The sequence below is a fragment of the Lissotriton vulgaris genome, chromosome 1_2 (genome assembly GCF_964263255.1).
Source record: "Lissotriton vulgaris chromosome 1_2, aLisVul1.2, whole genome shotgun sequence".
NCBI lineage: Eukaryota > Metazoa > Chordata > Amphibia > Caudata > Salamandridae > Lissotriton > Lissotriton vulgaris.
Window position 1 is genome coordinate 169,703,963 of NC_141686.1, and position 23,637 is coordinate 169,727,599.

The 23,637-nt window shown below is 46.3% G+C and overlaps 1 protein-coding gene across 1 annotated transcript in view; it reads left to right on the forward strand.

The window, feature by feature from the left end:
- The window catches only part of SLC37A3 (solute carrier family 37 member 3), a 175,945-nt gene that overhangs the window by 33,194 nt on the left and 119,114 nt on the right, over window positions 1–23,637 (forward strand). The window contains exons 2-3 of the mRNA XM_086953054.1: window positions 6,107–6,433; window positions 16,111–16,225. Of these exons, the coding sequence (XP_086809180.1) occupies window positions 6,336–6,433; window positions 16,111–16,225 (213 nt within the window). The 5' untranslated portion in view covers window positions 6,107–6,335. The remainder of the gene's footprint in view (window positions 1–6,106; window positions 6,434–16,110; window positions 16,226–23,637) is intronic.

A 23,637-nucleotide genomic window follows, 5' to 3' on the forward strand; every position in this document is an offset into this window, starting at 1 on the left:
GAAGCACTGTGTAAATGCCTCAGTCAGCCTTTTGGAGATAAAACAAAAAAGACACAACGGATGAGCTGGTTTAAACAATCTAGGTGTTAAACGGCTCCATATGTATGAAACCCTAAGCCAGTAACGGCCTTCTAATTGTCAGCGTTTTTCATTCCGGGATGATAAAAGCGTAACTTCAAGTTGCAGTGTGCTATGCACATAAAAGGTCAGGTCGAAGATGAAGGTGTCACGTGTAATGGGGCCGATTGTCAGTTGTAAGACAATTGACATGCTATGACTAAAGAGGCGGTACATTGTAGATATTGCTGGTAAGTGAGTACCTGTATTTGGGTGTTAAGGATCATGAGCTAAAATACTGTTGTATTTGGGTATACTTTAATTCTGTTGTTCGGGCGGACTGAAGACTAATGTGATGGATTTGACTGCACGCTGCCTATGATGTGTTCAGTAGTAGACCACTTATGAATGAATGATGTGGAATTTATATAGCGCGATGGCTACCCTGAGGCCTCCCCGCACTGCGGACGAGTACAGAGAGACCGAGAAGGAGAGAGTTATGTATGGCTCTTAAAAAGAACGGTTTTTAGGAGCCTACAGAATCGCAGCAGGTTAGGCTCCTTCTGCATATGCAGTGAGAGGGCGTTCCAAGAGATGGCAGCATTATGCGAGAAGAAGCACCTGCCCCATCTGGCTTTCCTGATTCTGTGTGTGGCGACTAGGAAGGAAGACTTGAAGCGAAGATCTCTGAGAGGTTGGTATGGGGAAATCATAGATTGAATTATCGCTGGGCCCTTCCTTTAGAAGGCCCCGTGTGTCAGGTACCTGGCTTTAAACTGGATTCTGCCTTGATTGGCAGCCAATGAAGGCTCCTTAGTGCTGTTTTTTTCAGGTTGTCGACGAGGGATCTGCAGGAGCATGCGAGCAGCACAGTTCGGGAAATTCTGGAGCTTATAGATGGTAGATTGGGGCGCTCCCAGATAGAGGGAGTCCTGTAATCCAACCGAGGGAGGATGAGAGCTTGGATCATGATCATTCTTGCTTGGAAAGGGAGAAGGGGGAGGATCTTGCGAAGCATCCTCAGAAGGCCGTAGCAAGTGGCAGAGATCTTAGCAGCCTGGTAATTAAAGCTGAGCGCGTGGTCGAGCCACATGCCAAGGCTCTTAATCTGGATCTTCTGGTCTGATGTCGGTCTGAGGCAGTTAGGCCAGAGCAGAGCAGGATTGAAGGAGTGGGAGTTGCCAAGGAGCATAAGCTTGTTCTTATCCCCGTTGAGCTTCATGCAAGAGAGCTCCATCCATCTGGCAACTTCCTCTAGGCAGGGGCCTAGGGTGTTAGATGACCTCTCTGGGTGGTTCGGTGCCACCACGAGCTGTTTCATCTGCATAGGTGATTAAAATGTAATGCCAAATGGTTGGACAATCTCCGCCAGGGGTGTCATATAGATGTTAGCCTGAGCCCTGAGGCACCGCACAGCTGAGAGGCAACTGGTTGGACATAACATCCCCTGCAAATACCTGAAAGGATTGGTCGCTGAGAAAGGACTGTAGCTAGGTTATAGCAGTGTCAGTCACTCCCACATTCTTTAACCGGAGGATCAAAGTGGTATGGTTGACAGTGTCGAAAGCGGCACTAAGGTCAAGGAGGATGATCGCTGCCGTACCGCCTTGATCCAGTATCCTCCTTGCTTCCTCAGTTACAGCAAGAAGGGCAGTCTTAGTCCCTAGTTGAGGGCAAAAGCCAGTTTGGGAATGGTGACGGTCATTAGATTCCAGAAAATCTACTAGAGTAGTATTTGTTTTTCTAGAATCTTGCTCATCCAAGGGAGGAGCGAGATAGGGTGGTAATTGGCTAAATTGGACTGGTTGAGGTTGGGTTTCTTTGAAAGAGCCTTTACCAGTGCACATTTCCATTCCAAGGGAACCGTTCCAGATGAAATGGAGGAGTTGATAAGATCAAGGACTACCTGGAGAATGGTGTCGGTAACCAAGGTGAGAGGCTGAGCCGGGGCAGGGTCATACGGGGAGCCCGAATTTATTTTTGCCACGATCCAACCTAAAGAGATCGGATCCACATGGGGGAATTGCCCTAATGACGTTTGTGCTCCTGCAATTGGCTCTGGGGTCGGAGTCACAGAATGTTGATTCTGGATGGCCAGAGGGATATATATATGTTATGGATTTTCTGTTGGAAAAACTCTGCCAAATTATTGCACCTTGTGAGAGCCCCCTCTGATGTAGGTGGTTTCTGCGGTAAATTGGAGAGGGCTTTAGCGATTCAAAACATTTCTTTGGGGGAGTTTGCAGCTGAGATGCTTTTCTGCTCATAGAAGGCAGCTTGTGCAGCTTTGATTTCAGATTTATATGATCTGATCGCCTCTCTATTTAAGTTTCCTGGATTCTGAGTAATTTTGTCTCCAGGATCGTTAAAGTTTCCTACACGATTGCTTTAGTTCTCTTAGCCTTGGAGAGAACCAGGGAGCAGTCTTCTGTCTGCTTTTTTGTGAATAGATGTTTTAGGGAGAACTAGATCAATGGAGCTTTGGATCCAGTGATTCAACTTTTCGTTGCCTACAATGGAGATTGCGTCACTAGCTGGTCTGGTAGCTTCAAGAACTGAGATCCAATGCTCTGTTGGAAGCTTGCACCAATTCCATTCCAAGGCTGGGCTGGTAATAAGGGAAAGCGTGGACCTATGAATCTCCCAGGTTATGGGGATTAAGAAATGGTCCGACCATGGAAGTGGGGTGGGAGTGCCTATAGTAAGCTCTCGAAGATTGCTAAAGACAGGATCCAATAGATGACCTTTACTATGCGTGGGTTCAAGTACTGTTTGAGTAAGCTGGAGTGCAGAGAGATTTGATATCAACTCATTAGCTGAGTGGTCAGAAGGGTCATCGAAATTGAGATGAAGGTCCCCCAGCACCGTGAAATTGGATGGTGTGCAGGCTAGGTTAGAAATCGTGTTGGGGAGGGCAGTGAGAAATTGGCCGGGTGATCCTGGGGGGCGGTAAATTAGCAGCCCATGATAGGCATTGGTTGGGGAGTAATCTATAGAAAAGGCCAAACTTTCACAGTCCAATAAAGGTTCTGTAGTGATACGACAGTTAAAAGTGTCCTTAAAAACAACAGCTATACCCCCATTTCTACCGATCTTATCCACCCAATATCGCAGCTCGTAAGTTGTTGCCAGACGAAGGGGAGAGGGTTCCTTTGTGGGGACTATGGGGTATATGTCCTTTGGCAGATCAGGCTATGTTGACACTTCTGTGCTACCCAATAGGGCCAGTTTGCAGGATTAGTGGGAGGCAAGGCAACTTCAGAATCTCTGCAGTTTGAATTCCATCAAAGGCACTCACTTGGTCCTTTCTAAGTGTTTGATTTGTTCAGTACATATCAATACCATTACAGTAAAAATGTAACTAGCAAAAATGGTGACAATCATCAGTAAAATGCTTTGCTCAATGCACAAAAATTGCCTAGAGCAAAACATGAAGCCAAATTATTCGTGTATGCAGCAGTAAAAATAACTGTGGCGCATTTATATACAACATCCTGTCGGGGACAGGAACTAAAATGTTACAAAATAAAAAAAAATTCTGTTGCTCTCCGCCTGGACACTTGCATCTTTCTAAAAAAAATACATATTTTGCACAACGATTTTCTGTGAATGCATTCATTATACCCTGGTATTTTCCACCAGAAGGAAAATAACAACTTTGACACACATTTCATTAACTTTTTTTCTTTGCACAACATTGTCATGCACGTTCTTGTACCCGAAAGTAAATACTGCACCAAATATAACAATATGAGCACATTTTCACTTCCACCAAAACACAGTGCAGACTTTGTCCTTGTGATATAACATGTTAGTTTTGAAAAATACAACACACCAGCAGGACGGGCAGTTTCAACTAATTCATATTTTTAGGTCTCGGACTAACGTCCCACGCAGTGGGCGGAGTCCGAGATTTTATGTTTTGGCAGTATGGGGGCTTGAACCCGCCCCTCTTCTCCATTGGCTGGCCTCATAAATGCTGGCCAGCCATTGGAGGAGAGGGGCGTCACTCTGTTCAAGCCCCGTCTTTTTGCGATTCGGTGGCGTTTTTTTTGCAGTTTTTAAGCCGAGACGTCATCCGTCACTCAACTGCTAAATACACGCCCCTGAATCGCGAAAATGGCGGCGCTTTTGTTCTGGCATTTCCCCCCGACCGCCGCCAGAAGAAGTCGCTGAGTCCTCCGCCCCAGCTGAGTTTTCTTTCTCTTCTTTCTTTTGGGGCAGGTAAGCCATCTTGTCTTTTGTCCCCCCCCCCTGTTCCTCATTCTGCTCGTTTTTCGTCCCCCCACCCCCCTGCCCCTCGCCCCGCTCGCTTGTCTGCCACCCCTCCACCCCCCTGTTCCTCGTTGTGCTCGTTTTTCATCCCCCCAGCCCACTGTCCCTTGTCCGCTCGCTTGTCTGCCCCACCCACCCCCTGTTCCACGTTGTGCTCGCTTTTCATCCCCCCTAGCCCCCTGTCCCTCGTTCTGCTCGCTTGTCTCCCCCCCACCCCCAAGCCCCCTGTTCCTCGTTGTGGGGAAAAACCACCTGGTGCACAGGAGGGAATTACGAGACATTTGCTAGAGGAGGACTAGAGTGCATATTTGAACCTTTTTACCTTTGAAACTCCTATGAATATTGACGTTTAGTGGATATGGTTGGTGTAGTCTAGATCATTTTTGCATTACTGAGCAACATTAATATACGTCATTTTCACCTTCCTTTCCGCATAGTTCTTACTCCACTGCCCCAAATTTGACCTTTTACCTCACACCACCATGATAAAGCGTGCACATATTTTTCCCGGCATTTGTTGGAGAGCCGTCGTTTAGGACACAACTTCGGCATGTTTCAAGACCTTCCCTTCTACTGCCCCGTTGATTGCTGGCTGCTGCTTGTACAGATTTGTAGGGAGTGAAGACTTAGTACTAGCACTACAATTTCCGCGAAAATGCTTCAAAGTGGAGAATTGGGTCGTTTGAAAAGAAGGCTCTGCTTTTTCTTTAGTTTGGAGCTTAATGTGCTTTGATGCCTCGAGAGGCATATAAAGCGCTTTATAGATCCAACTGCATTATAGTTCATCACAGTTGCGCCTCATGGGGAGGAACAGGTCTCATGTTTCGAACTTTATGGGCGTTTGGGTAGACTAGTTAACTATTATCGCTTGGAGCCGTCCCTAGCGGGGTTACAGCCAAGCCCCCTCATAGAGGTTGGCGAGCAACTGAAGGTTTGAGCAGAAGCCCGGCTGTGGCTCGGACCTCGTCCTCGTGGACCCTCGAGTCTAAAACGAGCCGAGCCTTCGTCTGCCTTCCGCGCCCCTTTCGTGCACTATGGCCTCTTACTCCTGTGAGTAGCAGAGGAAGCGGGCGTTGAAGTGACCGGGTCCATCCGGCCTCAGGCCCAGTAAGTAAAAGCGACATTGAAACGGGTTTCAGACCTTATTTCATGTAATTGAATTTACTGGCAAAAAACACTGACAGATTTCTGAACAATTTGTGTTAAAACGTTAAGGGAATACATGTCAGTGATACCGGTCGAGGGGCACTATTAGATACAATTCAATGCAATACACTATTAGGATCACAAAATGTCAGCTTTCGTGTTTGAGCCACGCCTCTTTCAGACCCCCGCCTTTCTATACTTACATAATAAACATTCAAACCCCTTGGCGCTGCCCTCTTCTCGGATACGATGATGTGAGAGTGGCTAGTGGAGGAGAGCAGGGTCGAACTGGCCAATAGAGTCATCAGGCAGGGCCCGATTGGCAGGTCTAACAGGTCATTGCGATTAAGCTATTGGTAATGTAAATGACAATGCCATTTATTTATGATTTAAAAAAAGAGAGAGAAAAAAATCATGAGCAATGCCAATAGCTCTACCTTTAATGCTGCCGAGACCATTGCATTGTAAATGCTTGTTTCTATTTTCCAGAGAAAGAAACGGTGCACATTTATTTGTCATGCACATTTATGTCCTACTGTGTAAGCAAGTACAAACTTATGACATGTACATTTTTAATATAATTAGCTTTCTCAGCTGAAGCTTAATAAACTTAACTTCTTGTTTTTAGCACACAGTGTGAATACTGCCCTTTGCCTCCCTGCAGTGTCCACCTACACCATACAGATGAGGACTGCTTGAGGGCTGGTAATGGTTCTGACTGAAGAATCTCCATGGTAGCAGTACCAGATGAGGACCTGTACAGTGCTGATCCAGGCTGATGAAAGACTGTCCTTTTTGAGGCTACACCAGATGGTACACATTGACAACACTACCTTAATTAGCCGCTCTTTGGAAGGATGGCAAACCCTGACATTTTTAGAAGACCAGCTGCACGCGGCTTCCTGGCAACCTATTCACACCATCACATCGCAGTTTTTCTTCTTACTTTCTTCAGGTATCTCTAATGTTTTATTTTTAGTTGTAGAGGTGTGTATCACATGTTGTACCATTAATATGGCCTTGGAGTGGGAGTTCGGGTACCTTTGTGGCCTGGTGTGAAAGGTTCCGTTATAGACCGGAGTTTCATTTCTTATTTTTGAGAGTGAACAATCAGTATTGTGGGTTCGAATCTAATGCTGCGTTTGGGTATATGTGTGGGCACACGCGGTAGGAAGTTGTATAAGAAAGTGATCACTGCCTGGAAAGAAATCCTTGGATTACAAGCCTGGGATGCTCTCCAGGAAGTATATCCTTGGGATGACCAGAAGTCTTTCTGGTCTACTACTAAACCGCCTTTTCTTAAAGATAACAAGGATCGCTTGACCGACTCTTCCATTACCGGTCTTGACTGGTCTATTTTCTGTTTTCTGTAGGGAAGTTTAATCCACTGGGAAAACCAGTGCTTCATCTGTGGTCCCAGAGGTGGACTTTCACCCCAAGTACTGCCCATCACTGGAAGAGGTAATCAAGTCCAGTCCGGGCTGCAAAGCTCCTGGTCAGGATGGGGTCCCTCTGGACCGCTTTACGTGCAACCTAGAATTATAGACTCCTGTTGTTGCCAATGCCCTTAGATAAGAGAGCCTATCCATAAAGCACCCTCCTTGGTCTACACCTCTTATTGTCCTGATCTTTAAGAAGGGTAATCCAAAGGACCCTTGCAGCTACTGTCCCATCTCCCTCCTGCACTCGGTTGTGAAGGTATTAGACCGCATCCTCCTAGCCCACAGGCAAGTCTTTTGTAATGTACTGTGGTCTTAGTTGGATCCAAGGCCAGTTTTTAAACTCCAAGCATCCCCTGTTGCAGATGTGGATTATTTTAATTATGTGCTAACTTTATATTGCAGGGGGTTTTGGTTTCCGCAGATAGTTATCAGTAATCAGTTTGCAAGAAGTATTAATATAGTCTTCCCCTTTGCTGCTAAGCTAGGTGTAGGAAACTGGTTCTGTATATGCATACCAAAAAGAGTTAGTGTGCACAGAGTCCAGTGAGTCCACAAAGGTATAGCAGAGGATGAAGTAGACCTGTTAGAGGCTGGCCTCGTATATGATGTCCACTAATCTAAGTGGGCACCTTGCACCAGTCCAGACAACCCATATGGTGATTCAAGAGTTTTCAGACAACCTTGGAAATCTATCAAGTGGTAGCTGTGGAGAGCAACCTTCAGGCTTAGTCTTGAAGGAGTGTAAAGCAGCTTGTTTTACCAGAATGCAATCTTATAGTCTAGATTAAATGAAAAAGAACCACACAAAGTATTTATAAAAATATGTATTTATTATATAACACTCTCTAGTAGGTTACAGTGTCTCCTAAACGGAGATAGACACAAAGCACACAATACTTTAGCAAACAAATCACAGTAAATAGCACTAATATCATCAGAGGGCCCCAGGAGGAGAGCAAACCATATACTAAGAAAGTGATATAAAAACCATGACTCGAGTCAGGACAATGTCGAGAGGACTTAGAATTGCTGGGGACCCACAGAACCACCTAAAGTAAGTAAATGGGGACCCCACAGAGAGCGTGTACAGTGTGTGAACATGAGTGCGTGCTCCTTACAAGTCTATGTGCAAGTCGCGGTTGGATTTTTAAATATTAGGGACCCTTCCCAATGGATCTTGAAGAAACGCTGTGGAAGACAGAAGGTTGGAGAGTCATCCCACCCCACCCGTGGATACAGTAATACTCAATGACTTCAGGAAAGTGCTGCTGCTGGAAGAGGAGAAAGTGTCCGGAGGAATCCAAATGTGGATTCTTGAAGAGCAGTACCTGAAAGCAGAGGGGACAGCGTCTATGTCACTCAGGAGTGATTAGGAGACTTGAAAGACAGATGCCCTCCGATGTCGGGTGCTTCAGGAAGGATGACGGTGACCATGACTCTGCTGAGAGGACCAGGCGACGCTGAAGACGACCAGGACCCAGATACGAGCTGTCCCACGAAGGATGTAGAGTGCTTGGGGGTTGGTGTCCGACGGGAGCACCAACAAGCCTTGACAAATGCAACCCACGCAGGCAGTCAAGGTGCACGGTTGGGACCAGCAAGGTCCAAGAGACTCGCCACAAGCAGTGGAGTCGGGGCAGGCCCGAACACTCTGGGGAGCCCAATGAAAACAAAGGTGACCCTCAAATGGACCCACAGGCCGGAGGCACAAGAGTCGCAAGAGTACCTTGAGCAGGTAACCAACAGGAGCAGGCCACGGTGCCTACAAGGCGGTGTGGCTGAAGATCTTGGTAGAAGAAGTTGCCTGAGGTTGGGGCTACTTGGAGCCCAATGTACTTGTCGCAAAAGTTGCCAACAAGCGTATGCACTTGCAAAAGTACGCGGTGCACAGGGGTTCGGTAATCCAGCCCCCTGGGATTCTGACCGCAAACTCGGTGAGAGGACAGCTCAGGCTTCGAGAGACTTAGATAACCACCAACTCTGTTGTTGAACCCTACTGAGTCCGCGGGAGCTCGGGATCAGCAGACCGATCAGCAGTGTTGAGGTGCCTACAAATGCAGGGAAGTGACTCCTTCACTTCAAGGGAGATTATCTTCAAGTGTCTTGGATGCTCCACAGGTCCTGCACGGATCCTGAATGGTGATCAGATGATGCAGCAGACTGAAAGGGAGATTAAGTCAGTCCCAAACGAAGTCCTGAGTGCCCAGACGGTAGAAGTGCAGTGGTGTCAGTTCTGAATCTGGTCAACGACGAAACTAGGGACCTACATTCAGGTAAGCCCTTAAGTACCCTAAGGAAAGGGTTAGGAAGATTCAGGGGACCCTCCCAGGGTAGGGTCCGGACAGGGGGGGTTACTCTCATGTCCTTTGTCCAGTTTCACTTCAGAGCGGGAGCCAACTTCCAGCAGCACTGGTTTGAACTGGACTATGCACAGGGACACCAAATGTGCACCTCATGCAGACTTTAAGGCGCTGGCATGCACACTCACCCAGCCCTAATACAGTAAATCCTGTCTGGATGGTGGTCACACCTCCCTGTGACAGGATACCTATTGTTCTGCCTTCCCCTGCTTGAGCTTGCTCAGCAGCAGGAGAGCAGAAATGTGTCTCAGGTCGGCAGCAACCATTTTGTGCTGTCTGGGACTAGAAGGCTGGTCCCGGTAACACTGAGAGCCTAACGGAGGGCTCTCCTGGTGCTTGGAATCATACCTCCTACACAGTTACGATGTGGGGGTATGATTCCAATATGTTTAAAACTAAACATGATAGGATTCGTAGCAGCTGTTTTCGAGATGGTCATCGTGCGGTAATGCGATGCTCCTTTATATAGTATATGGCTGCTTCACTGACAACCCAGGAGAATGGACTCCGTAGGCTGCAGGGGTGTCCTCATGCAGGGGGACCCTCTCACTTAGAACCAAGCACCCTGCCCTTAGGATTGTAAAGGCCTGCTAGAGGGGTGACTTATAGGTTTTAAGTGCAGTGACCCTTAGATCTAGTAAACCTGTATGTCTAGTAAGTGGTGCAGCCACCAACTTACACAGGCTACAATGGCAGGCCTATAGTTCCATTTTAAATGGTCTCCCATGGGTGGGATAATGCATGCTGCAGCCCATGGGAGACCTCTGTGGTACCTATGCCCTGGGTACATGGGTACCATATGCTAGGGACTGACACGGGTACCCTTGTATCCAATCTGGCATGTACCTAAGTACTGAACTCAACAGTTTGGGGAGAAAGCAGATCGACTCGGGTCCTGATTAGCAGGATCCCAGTCAGACTAGTCAAAAACAGCATCACATCAAGCAAAAAGTGAGGGTAACCATAAGAAGCAGATCCTACAACACCTTACTCCTAATTTAGTGGTACAGGGGTGAGCAGTTAGGCGTATCGGAGGGCAGTGTGAAAGCATTTGTTGTACATACTCATTCAAGGTTGGAAAACACACTCAATAACAAAATTCCAGACCAATAGTTGTAAAAATATTACTTTAGTTAATTTTATTTTAGGCAAAAGTTGCACTCAGTTATAGCTAAGTAGACTTGTCACTTATGCAATACTTTCAAATTATTATTGGCAAAAGGTCTGTATAGCATCAAACAATATTTTACATGTATTCCAATGTGGAAAAAGATATTTTGTATTCAGGATCAACACTGAGTATAATACAGTGAGAGACCAATGCAATCCTGTGAGAGGAAAGACGGGCGAGTAACTTACCAATAAGTAAACGGTTTTCAGGTTCAGTCTCCGAGGGTTTTGGTCAACACTGGGCAAGGGTCGGTCCAAGTTAGGTACTGCACCACCAGCGGCACTGGGGCGGCCGGGTGCAGAGGTCACTGGGCCAAATGTCCATATCCTATGGAGGCTGGGGGCACCTCGAAGATGCACAGGTTGCAGGCAAGTAGCTGCGGTTCAGGGACACAGGCCCTGGGAGTTGAGGTCAGCACTGTAGGGGCCACCAGGTAGCACTGAGTGCACCACCTCAGCGACACAGGGGTGGCTGGCTGGGTGCAGAGTGCAAAGGAGGCGTCAGATGCCCTGTGGGAAGCAATGGAGATCCTGGGTCGGGGAAAAGGAATGTAGGCTTGTTCCAGAAGACCGACTGAAGGAATCCATTGATTCGAGAGGTAAGTTGGATATTGGGGAGGGGAGGCCGGGGCACCGTTGGTTGGGCACTCCAAGGCCTGGGGGCTCCGGGTGCAGGGGTGTCTTTAGGCGTCGGGTTGTCTTACCGAACATTTCCGGGGAGATGCTGCGGGCATCATGGGGAAGTTCAGAAGAGGTCATCAAATGCTGGATCCTAGGTCAGGATTGCCGGGGGTACTTCACTTGATCAGTGGGCCACCTGGACTGTGGTTGTGGGCATGGGATGCAGAGTGGTGCAAGGGTTGCAGATCCGTCTGGATCCGGATTCCTTGGGTTAGTTTCTTGCTGTACAAATCAGGTGTCCTCTGGAGAAAAGAGTCTTTGTTGAAGACAGCCCAGGTCTCTGGGGTTCTTGGAGGTTGCTGGCTGTGGGCCCAGCGGATTCTTGGAACAGGGTCGCTGAAGGAGGAGTCAGACCGGTGGAGCTGGAGCCAAATCAGTTGTTGTTGTCTTCTTCACTGCTGCACAGCTTTTCAGTCCTTCTTTGTAGGTAGTCACTGAGGAACAGGGTTCAGGGAAGTCCTTAAATTCAAAATTTAAGGTCATTACTGGGGTTGGAGGGCAGTAGCCAATGGCTATTGTCCCTTAGGATGACTACACCCTTCACATATCTCATTCATTTGGGTGGAGGGGCACAGCCCTATTCCTATTTGGCCTAATTCTCCAATCCAAGATGGCGAATTTTCAAGAGGGGTTCGCGTCTCGCTCTTAACTGCGTTGGATGATTGTGTTTGTTCTGTTGGTTGAGTATTGCGATTGCTAATTCTGGTTAGTAGAGTTGTAAGCTCACTGACAAACAACTGCATTCTATATCTGAGCTTTGTTTTGTCTGTCGTCAGTATTCTATTTTATGCGTTCAGTCTGATGTTGCGTGTTTCATAGTGAAAGCATGATTGCACAGCGACCTTGGTAACTTGGGATTCAAGAGTGTGTTTGGAGGTTTGTGCTTGCCTCCGATATGAGAGAACCACCAAACGTGGCAAGCATGGAGGAATAGCCTCTGCTTATTGCTGCTGGGGCAGGCCCTGGTCTGGAGCTTCTCCTGTGTCTAAACTTAAAAATAAATCATTACTCACGAAAAAACTACATGTAGTTTCCTTCCAAACTGGATTGACTTGCATTTCTGTACACTATACAGCCTTCCTTGCAGTGTTCTGTGCTAATTTGCAAGGTTTAGTGTGTGTGTTAGGGGGTAATGTCAAAAACAATATGTGCAAAATATGTATGGAATCTCCCTTAAATGCAGGTCATGACCTCTTCCTGCTGACTGCAGTGCTTGCATCCATCCCTCATATGAGCTTCAGCTGAAGTCTCTACTACTGCCCTCAGACAGCAACCAACATTTGTGTCTTATTATACGAAGTGCCGTTCCTCGGTGGCCATTAATTTTAAATGGGTTTTTCTCTACAATTTCTTCATTTGACCTAAGCCGTATAGCAATTGGGCTTGTTCTGAAGTCTGGATAAGATTGCAAAAATTGTCTAATTGTGAACTTTATTCACATTAATAAATTACAATGCAAATGTATCAAAATAAAATCCGAGAGCAGCATTTGTAAAAGGCATAAGGTGGTGGTGGCTTAGTTTGTGGTTACTGGAGATACGGACAGTGTAAAAGAGCAGAAATCGTAGCTGGCATCATTATAGACTGACTGCTAGTGGGCATAGGGATAGTGCTGCGAAGTTGGTTGTGGGTCCTTCACCACACTCGCTTCTTTGCCTAGCACCTACCTAACGTACCTCTGAAATCTTCGGCATTCGCACATGGATAATACCCTTGAGGGATGCACACCAGAAGATGCAGGGAGATTCAAGCTTTTAGTTCATTGACGTGCTTGGTCTTACATTTATTAGCCATGTTTCACCTGTTTTACTGTGCTTTATCAAGGTTAATACATTTAGTATACTATTGGCTTAGATGTTGACAACTATGAAACATTTGCATTTGAAAAGTAACCTCATTATCTTAAGGTATTACAATTGTTAGTTTGAAAGTTTAATAGTTTCCAAGTTTGATGTTGCATTATAAGAGGCATACACCTGTTTCTGATTGTAAGAAATGGGGCGGATTACGGGTTGAGAGAAAAGTGGAACTTTCAGTAACCGGTTCAGCTTGCCATTGTTAACCATGCCCATATGCTCTTCGCGTAGGAGCTGACTTTCAGTGGCTTCACACATTTCCCCAATGGTTCTGTTAAAGCGATTTATTGAGTGATTGATTACCCGGAGGTGTCTTGGCGCTAACTGCTCAAGAAAACAGGATCATACCACTAATTATCAAAAAAGCCATCTTTCTAGCTCCTTTCTAACTAATATTAGGAAGGGAAAAGTCCAAATGTAAGAAGGAAGAAGATTCCACATCTTGGTCGTACCTGTTTTTTTCTGCTGGGTTCATACCATTTAAAGGCCTCCTTCAGACATTCAGGGCAGATATCATGCAATGCCTTATAGGCTATGCAAAGGGCCTTCAACTTGATATGGTTTCTAAGTGGTCACCAATGCAGCTTTTGGATTGCACAAGAAACGGATTTAAATTTGTGAATTCCCAAAAGCAGTCTAGCTGCAGCAATTTGCAAGGTTTGTGATTTAATAAGATGTTTTCCTGTATATTTAAATACAAACCATTACAATAGTCAAGTTTTGATAGGACTAAAGCCGCTATTACAGTTTTTTTGTGTGCATCTAATGGAATATCTTTTTTTTTTTTTTTAAATCATTCTTAAGGTGTAAAATTAGCCTTTCTCACTGGAATGATAAGTGATCCCAACTCCTCTGGCCACCAGTATGGGGAGCACACACAAGTGGAGTTTCCAAAAAGGATCATCTCTGTTCCAAAATGCAACTTTTTGGGCAGTTTTTGCTCCTCCATTTGCTGAAAGCTAGCATGCAACCATGAAACCTAATGCCAATGTTATTTTCGTTGTTATATACTGACACCACAATTTGTGTGTTATTTGCATAGGAGGGAAGGGTGAAACCAAAGGATTTAACACTTTCCGTGCTCGTGACGGAACTGTTCCGTCACAAGCCTCGGGTGGGCTGTGCTGGTGACGGAAGGGTTCCGTCACGGCCCGCTCGCCGCGCTTGCGCGGCTGGAATTCCGAGCCTGTGCTGACGTTCTAAAGAGCGGGCGGGACCGTGACGGAACCGTTCTGTCACAAGCACAGCCCACCTGAGGGCCGTGACGGAGTGGTTCCGTCATGAGTACGGTAGCTCCTCGCGGCCCGCCTCCCCCTTAGCGCTGCGGCGGAATAGCCGCCTCAGCTAAGGGGTTAATCAAAATTGGCAACACTGTAACATAAACGTTGATCAACGTTGGAGTAAGCGAGGATCCTTGTGGGACTCCGCATGGCAGAGAGAGAAGTTTTGAGACAAAATTATCAAGAACCACACACAGTTTAAAGCGCCCTGATATTATTAGATCTTTCAGCGGCGTTTGATACTGTCAGCCATGCACTGCTCCTGGACAGACTGGCTAGGTTTGGGATAGGAGAGCAAGCCCTCAAATGGTTAACAGCTTTCTTAACAGGAAGGACGCAGAAGATCCAGTTGGCAGACCAGGTCTCAGACGTGGGCATGTTAGCCTGTGGAGTCCCGCAGGGATCAGCGCTCTCTCCGCTCTTATTTAATCTTTACCTACAACCATTGATAGAGTCCCTGGCAAACATGAACTGTAAAGTTTTTAACTATGCCGACGATACTCGGCTGTTGCTGAGTATCGACAATACACCATCGGCTCAGTCCATGGCCCAAGACATACTACGATTTACAGTGAGCTGGATGTCGTCCAATTTGCTGAAAATCAATCCAGATAAAACGGAAGTCCTCGTAGTCTCAACCTCTACTTCCCCTGGAATGATTTGTTTTGGCCACAAGAACTAGGACCCACCCCAAAACCGTGCCCTAGTGTCAAGAGTCTTGGGATGAAAATCGATCAGGAACTCTCAATGGCCAACCAAGTATCCGCTGTAGTTGGTTCCTGCACCAACCTGATCAGGCAACTACGTAAACTCGCCGCCCTGCTCTCGAGGAATATGCTGCGAACCATTGTCTCAGCCACAATAGTGTCTAGAATAGACTATGGCAATGCGTTGTACCTCGGCCTTCCAAAAAACTCCATCAACCGTCTTCAGGTTATCCTGAATGACGCAGCACGTCTGATTTTTGGAATGCCGAGGAGGACTCATGCCTCCCCTCTGCTCTATAGGCTACATTGGCTGCCTATAGTGCAAAGAGTCAAATTTAAGAGTATGTGTATCTGCCACAAAGCAATCCACGGACAGGCGCCAGCCTACATAAAAGAAAGGCTCGAAATAAACTAACCTAAGCGCGCCCTGCGATCGTCCGGATCTTTTCTGCTATCCTGTCCACGTTTCAAGCTAACAACAAAAGGAGGCAGATCTTTTTCAGTTCAGGCTCCTACCATCTGGAATAAGCTACCGGAGGCGCTTCGCAGAGAACCCAATCTTCTCCACTTTAGGAAGTCCTTGAAAACCTTACTCTTTAAAGACGCATTCCCATCTCAATAGTCGGTTACTAGATCAGACACCTCTATATCCTTATTTCATCTTTGTTGCTGTACTTGGTCAGTAGCGCTTTGAGACCTGTCGGTGAGTTGGCGCGATACAAAACCCAGTTACAAATTACAAAGTTTACTCTCTACCAGCAAGAAAATAGCTCAACAGGGCAAGCGCCTTCCCTTTGACACCTATGTTCCTTAAACGGTCAACCAAAACCTTAAGGCGGTCTCAGTTCTTTGTCCAAGTCTGAACTCAAATTGAGTTGGTTCAAGAAGTTGATCTTGTATAAATTGTGTCAGCTGTTGATTCATCACTTTCTCAGTGTTTTTTGCATTGGCTGATCTTTTGTTGCTGTTTGCAGGCTTGCTTCTAGCGCGGAGTATTACGCTTCACTTCCCTGCTTCTTGTTTATATGTTTGGGGTGCTGAGTGCAAGGTTTCACTTCTCTACAGTTTCTTTGCATTTCCTAATTCTTTTTCTGTAGAATGAGTTCTGTGTAACCTCTATTGGTTCTCTTTTGTAGTTATGCATTGCTCCATGCATCCAGGAAAACATTTAGTAATGTGAAGGTCAGCATCTCCAGCCAGTGGACTCCTTCCAGCCTAAATACCTCAGTCTTCGTTCTTCAGCCAAATGACGTAAGTATAGCTTTCTACAGTTTTAAGCCAATGTTGTGCTCTTCTCAAGGTTGAGAGCCCTCCTGCTTCCTGTGCAGGGTTTGTTGAATTCCAGCCACAGCATTTACCGAGCTAGTATTATTTAAACTTGCTTGGGTCTGGAGTCCTCCTTGTGCCTCCTTACCTGGATTGTGTTGGGTTGCATCCCCTTTTGCTGCCAGTGGTACCTGGCTTTGGTTGGTGCAGGGGTAATCCTCATGATGCCATTTTTAACCGGCGTGGAATAGGGTACATGCCATGATGTTGGTTGATTGAGGGATAGTCTCTTTAATGCCAGTGTTACCTAGTTTCTTACTGAGACCAGGTGGTGCTACTGTTTCTCATTTTTGTTTAGGGGAGCTGTTCTTACGGGTGTAAGTATTATTGCATCAGGGTTGTGACTTCACGAGATGCTCAGTGCTGATTGGCTTCAATTGACTCATTGCTGAAGCTCTCTTGCTATTTTTGTTTTTCATATTAGGACACATTTGTAAGTCCTTATGTTAAAGGTGCTCATTGGAACCTGGCTTTACATTGTTGCCCACCATATTTTTTTAGAAGCTGATGCGCTGTTTTAATCCAATGGCTGCATTGATCCAATTGTGCACACACTTCATGCAAGCTGTTCCCTGTAGAAAATATCTTGTAATGATGTATTTGTTATCACTAAAAAAGTCTGGTACCCCATATTTGAGGTTGCTGCTTGTATTATGTTAAAATGCTGCATGCCCTGAGCAACACTTAAGCTGGTAGATCTCTCGTGTGTTTTTTTTCTTTTTTCTTTATTGGCTGTTTATCACCAGATCGATTTTCATGTAAACATACAGCTGTGAATTGTGAGAAAGTATACAGGAATCAGAATGTTCACAGCCACTGGTGTAGAAGAGTTGTGAGGGTGTTCCGTGCTCCAGGGTATCACTCTCTGAATGTAATGTATATCAATAAGGCACATCCCCATATCCATGGGGTGTGTCCCCCGGGCACTGGAAAAAGTCCTTCCCAGAGGTTTCAACTTTTTAATATGTAGTTCAATGAAACACGCTATTTCCGTTGGTTTCAGTATTTTTTAATATTGTTGTAACATCACAATATTATCTCATCACTTTCTCAAGGACTTCAATTCCCAGAATACAATGTCTCTAGTGAGTTTGTTTCACAAATCCCAAAGTACTTCAGTCCCAATGCATTTCGGCCATTGGCCTTCGTCTGGGGATTATCTGAAAATTAAATATTGTCTACTTAAAGTCTATTCATACAGAAGAAGGCATTTGAGTACCAGAATATAAACAATCATAGCCGTTAAACCCATGAGTGACATGAAGGCGATAATCAATATAATGCTATATATTCAGTGATGTGTGTAAACTAGTCACTCCGCGAGTGATAGGAGGTGTGTCACATGCCGTTATTCTCCAATGCGCATGATTATTGGTACACCGATCTACCAGAAAACTATTGCTGTTGAAGGCGTGTTTAAAAGCCTGAAACTAGTGACAATGGTGCCTGTTAATAACGTGCAAAGAGCTTTGCGTTAATCCACGGTTTCAAAATTAATGATATTGTATGTGAGACGAGGGTGCCATTAGGGACATAAGTCCCGTGCAGAAAACAGAAGGGAGTGCTCTACATTAATCCGCGTTCTCACTTATGAGAAAGTGTCATCTTTTTTGCATGGTATGCCCCACTTTTTCCTGAATTGCTGATGTACTTTGACTGAGTGTGCCCTGGGTTCCTGCCAACCAGGTACCCAGGGCCGGTGTTCTTAGCTAAAAACTGTATTGAAACCTAAACCCCATTGGGTTTTGTGGCACTTTTTTGTGGCACTTGTTTCATGATTTCCCCCCCCCCCCCCCCCCCTTCCCCCTCCCCCCCCAAATTGCTCACTAAAGCGCCGGGACACCTCAGTGGAGGTAGCTGTTGCGCTATATAAACTTCAGTATTATTATTATTGGCATCTCTGGCCACAGGTAGGCCCCTGGTAAATGGTACCCTGGTAAAAGGACACTGTGACCAAAGAAGACCCCTAAGGGCTGCAGCACTTATAGTGCCACCCTTAAGGGCCCTGTACCCTCACACACACACACTGCCTTTGCAGGCTGAGTGTCTGTGTGCAGAACTAAATAGAGAGTCGACATGGCACACATACCTGTGTGCCATGCCCACAAACACACTGACCTGGCATACTTCAGTCACCCCTCTAGCTGGGTGCACTATGCCAGTAGTGTGGGCACAGGTGCGTGAGCCCTGTGCCCCTACAGTACCCAGGGCCATTCCTGGGCACTGTAAGGGCAGTGATGCCATTAAGAGTATATAGTGCTGGGAGGTTGTCATTACGAACTCCACCGCACCATAATGGCTACACTGAAGACTGAAGTTTGGAGATGCCCCCTGAAACCTAACCCACTTCCAGTGTCCTGACTGGGTGGCTGCCGAGGCTGCCACCACCAGACATGTTTCTGGACCCCTGGGTCGAGAGCGTGCCACTCTCGGGGGCCTGAAAAATGCACATCCTGGGACGAGGTGCCAGGCCTCCTCCCCCAGCTTCAAAGGTATGCCACCTTTTGTGAGCTTCCCCAGGCCAATTGCTGTACTCAGCAACTGCCCCCCCACCGGTTCTGACCCCCACTCTGGCGGAAGACATGTGGTAAATCCTAAGTGAGGAAAGGGGGTGTGCCAGCCTCTGCCAACCCCACCCCTCAGGTGGGAGAGGCGAGGTGAAGCACATCTCCGGGCTTTGGCCATTTTGAGGATGGGGAGCCCTGCCCAATCAGAGGTAGGCTCCTTTTCCCCTCCCAGAGGAGAGGAACAGGATAGGGGGTGTATTCACCCCAGGACAGGGACCCATTGGTCCCTGCCCTTACCCTACCTGTAACACCCCTAAATTTAGTATTTAGGGGCATCCTGAACCTTCCTTTGTCAGATCCCGATTTGAAATCAAGAAAGAAGAACAAGAAGAAGGAAGACCTGCCGTGCATCTGCTAACAAGAGGACGACACCAACTGACTTGGTCCCAGCCCTACAGGCCTGTCGATCCTTGAACCTGCTCCTGCTAAACTCTGGCGTCTCTTGTGGACAGCAACCTCGAACCCTGGAAGACCTGCCTGCCTTGCTCATCTAAAAGACTGGGACGCCCACGAGCAGTGGTTCTGCTCAAAAAGCAACACCCCTGGTGCCAGCCAGCATCCGCAAATCCCGCACACTCTGCACCCGCCGAGCCCGGCCTGTGCCTGTGCCTGAGTGAACAAAGACCCTGAGGAAGTCCCCCCGGCGATTGTGACCTGAAATCCAGTGCCCAAAGACCCTGCTCGACGACCCAGACGACGCCTGCAGCCTCTCAACCAGGGACCCTTCCAACCGTGACCAGCTGAGGGTAAGATTTCCAGACGTCAAAAGACACCCCTGCACCCGTCGCCCCACGGCCCCTGTGCCCAGCTCCTTGGTGTCTACCTATCCTCCAAGATCCCAACTTACATCTCAAAGTGGTGGTCGCACCTGAAGAAGCTCCGTCCCCGAGCCTGCAGCCTTTGTTCAACTTCCAGCTTTCCCATTGAATAACATTGAGCTCCGAACGGCTCAAAAGCACCCTGCACCCACCGCCCGAGTGCCCCTGGGAGTGCAGCCATGGTTCCAATCTACTTCCCCATTTGCCATGAGCAAGTGACCAGGAGCCAACCTCCCACAGCCGCGTGGCCTGTTTACCAGCAGCCACCAACCAAAGGCCCCCTGCCGCCCATAGGCTAACATTGGGCCTAACTCTATCTGCACCCGGCTGCCCCTGTGCCTCTGAGGGTGTACAACTGTATCTACCTGACCCTGGGAGACCCATGAGTCTATGCCCAGAACCTTAACTCTGCCAGTCGAGTATCTACCCAAAAGCCGATAACTCACTTTTCTTCTATAGAGTAACATTGACTCTTTTCACTTGGAAATTCTTCTAAGTGTGGAGTTTTGAAACTTTAAAATAGTCATCTAAAATCCGCCAAATCACGAAAACAAAAATACTCGCCTGTTATCAGGAGAGATCCCAGTGCTGGATCTTGGTGCCCAGCACAGCACCTGAAGAGTAATTCTAACCGTACTTACCAGTAACTTGGCTTTCCTTTTAATAGGATAACATGCCTGGTTTTTGCTGAAAAAGTTTCTAAGTGTCGATTTTTGAAACTTACAAATATTTGCTAAAAATTGCCTGTCTGACATAGAGGCATTCTTTTAATTGTTTACAGGAGATGCACCAGTGCTGGATCCAGGATCCAACACGGAGTAAGAAAAAGTTACAATAACATTACTTACCTGCTAAGTGAATTTCCTCACATAGGATCACATTGGTGATTCTATGTGAAAAAGTTTCAAAGTGTCAACTTTTAAAATACAATAATATTCCTTGAAAATCACAACTGTAACCAAAACGCTTTTATTCAACTGTTTACAGGAGATGTCCCAGGACTGAATCTAGGATCCAGTCCTGTGGATAGACCAGTAATCCATAAAGTAATTAATTGCATTTAACTAGAAATTCCCATTGAGCTCAATGTCACATTGTTTGAAATGGTGTTGCCTATTGCAACAACTGTAACTACTGTACTGAAAAGTATTTAACTATAGTAACTCATTCTGAGAAAGTATATTTTGATACCTATTGTTGGGTCTAAAATAAAACAACTATATATTTTTTATACAAACCATTTGCCTAGAGTTCAGTTCTTGAGTATGTGAGACCATTTGCTCAACAAATACTTTACACTATCCTCTGATACTGCCTTACTGCTCGACCAAGCTACCACTTTAGAGAATAAGGTTATATCTAACTTTAGCCTCTGCCACACCTCTGGGGACTGTGGACTCCCTTACTTTGGTCCAGTATACAGAGCCACTTTCTTACATGAATCATTGTTAGTTTTTTTCAAAAACATGTGGTCCTCTGAAATCTTACAGGATTTCCAGAAGATTAGATCTGTAGACCCCACTCACTCTCTCTAAAAGCCTACCAATATGAAGTTGCACTAGGAGACATCTTTTCCATTTTTTGCAAAGACAGACTGTCTTAAAACGTTTATAGCAAAGATTGGCATTCATAAATATTTCTGTTGCTCTCCTTCTCTCGGATACATGCCAGACTTTCAGGAAATCTGTACAAGATGCATTTTACCAACTATGTATCTAAATACAAATGAATTACATAGTTAGCGGTTTGCATGGAAAATGGCAAGCAGTTGACACATCTGTATACTCATGCATCATAATTTTTTTTAAATAGGACATTATGCATTAGCAGCATCGGGGCAGCTTAACCTGTTTCACGCTCATGACCAGGCCAGCTCGTCATGAGGCACGGTTGAGCTGTGCTTATGACGAGCTGGCCTTGTCATGAACAATGGGTTTTTGCAGATTTCAGCGTAGGAGGGGAATATGCTCCGCAGCCAAGGTGTTAATATTTTTTAATCTGAAAATATCGTATGGTATAAACCTATTGTCGAATTAGAGTTGATACCATTTTGGCTTTTTGTTTTGTAGCGCTCCTGCCCTGACCTCTGGGTTGGTCAGTAGATCCCCACTGAATTTGAAAAGTCATATACCACAAATTGGAGCATTTTGGTTTTGAAATTGCATTTTCGAGAGTGACTGTTAGACCTGTCAGCCTTAGAGTGGTCTTCTTCCAAAAGTTATACCTGCTTACCTCTTTTCTGCTGGTTCTTTTTGTTGGACTTTTGACTTTGAGCACTTGACCACTGCTGACCAGTTTTAAAGTGGGCATGCTCCTCCCCTAAACATAGTTACATTACGTTATCCACAAATGGGATATTTAATTTATCTGTAAGTCCCTAGTAGAGTCACTGTTGGGGCCTGTGAATTAAATGCGTCTAGTGGGCCTGCAGCACTGATTGTGCCACCAAGACAAGTAGCCCTTTAACCATGGCTTTGGCCTTCCACAGCAGAGCCTGTGTGTGCAGTTTTACTGCCACGTTGAGTTGGCATTTAAATCCCCTTGACAAGCTTTGATCTCCCCTTTTTATTACTCATACGTCACCCCTAAAGTAGGCCCTAGGTAGCCCATAAGGGTGCTGTGTAAGTAAACGGTAGGACATGTGATTTTGAGCTTTGCATGTCCTGGTAGTGAAAAACACCTACATTTGTTATTCACTACTGTGAGGCCTACTCCTCTCATAGGTTAAAATTGGGAATTCCTTATTACACCTTTAATCTGTGATTCCCGTCATATTTTATATATTTGGAATGGTAATGATAAATCCCCTTTACTGGTAAAGTTGGATTTAACATTACTATTTATGCCACTTTGAGAAAGTTAGAAGGAACATTTTCTCTAGCTGTCACATTAAGTGCAGCTTTTTACATGAACAGACTCAGACCAATCACTGATTACATTGGTCTGTAGTATTTATTTACATCTCAGTCTGTATTTTTTCTAGACCATCTACTTTTTAGGTCTCGGCTATAACGCGCTGAAAGCGCGTTCTCGCCAGAGAACTATTGTCGGCGTCTCAGCAGTCTGAGAACACCGAAGTGAGACAAGACCTGGCCGCGCGCAGCGTTTCCCCATAGGATAACGTTGTGCGCGCGCGGCCAGGTCTTGTCTCCACAGTGCTAATGCAGCCCGGATCACGACGCACGCCTGCTGGAATGCAGGGGGAGTCTGCATACCAGCGCGCGGCGCTGATAAACAGGCAGGAGTTGAAGGGCGTCTTGCTTGAGCTGCGCTTTTCCGTCATCTACTGCTGACTTGAAGAGACGCCATACTCCGGTGTGCTTCAACATTCCGAGAACAGCTAATCCTGTGGTGACACAGGACGACCGCTCCTCCGCACGTGCTCCGGCTGCTCGCGTCGCTCTGCGAGGAAGGGCACGCGCCTTGCAGCCCCTCACTAACCTCACTCAAAAGGCACGCCGGTTTTAAGGAATGCGCGTTTACCCTGATAAACGACCACGTCAGAACAGAAGATCTTATTAAGAAGTCTGCAACGCATTAAAACGTAGAAATTCAAACCCCCCCAAAAAAGGGTGACTCGAGCCTTTCTCTACGCTTAGTGAACGATGCCCAATGATGCCTAGCCTGCTCTTGACCGGCGCGCGCCAGTTTTCTATCGGACACGTCTAACCTAACTGCCCCCAGCGGTGCCGAGAGAGAGCAATGAGTCACCAGTGGGACTGCTTGTCATAATCTGAAAAAAATCCATAATGTTTATTCTTGTTCACTAAACCGTGATACGAGTGAATCCATCTTCTTTGATACCTCAGCGTGGTTCGATGCCAGCACAGGAGGAATACATTATTAGCCTGGAAATATGGGAACACTCGCCTTTCAGCGCGTCAGATTTCAGAGTGTCAGGAAACTGGAATAAAGTTGACAACTGCTGTTGTGCAAACTGCGAAACACTGGT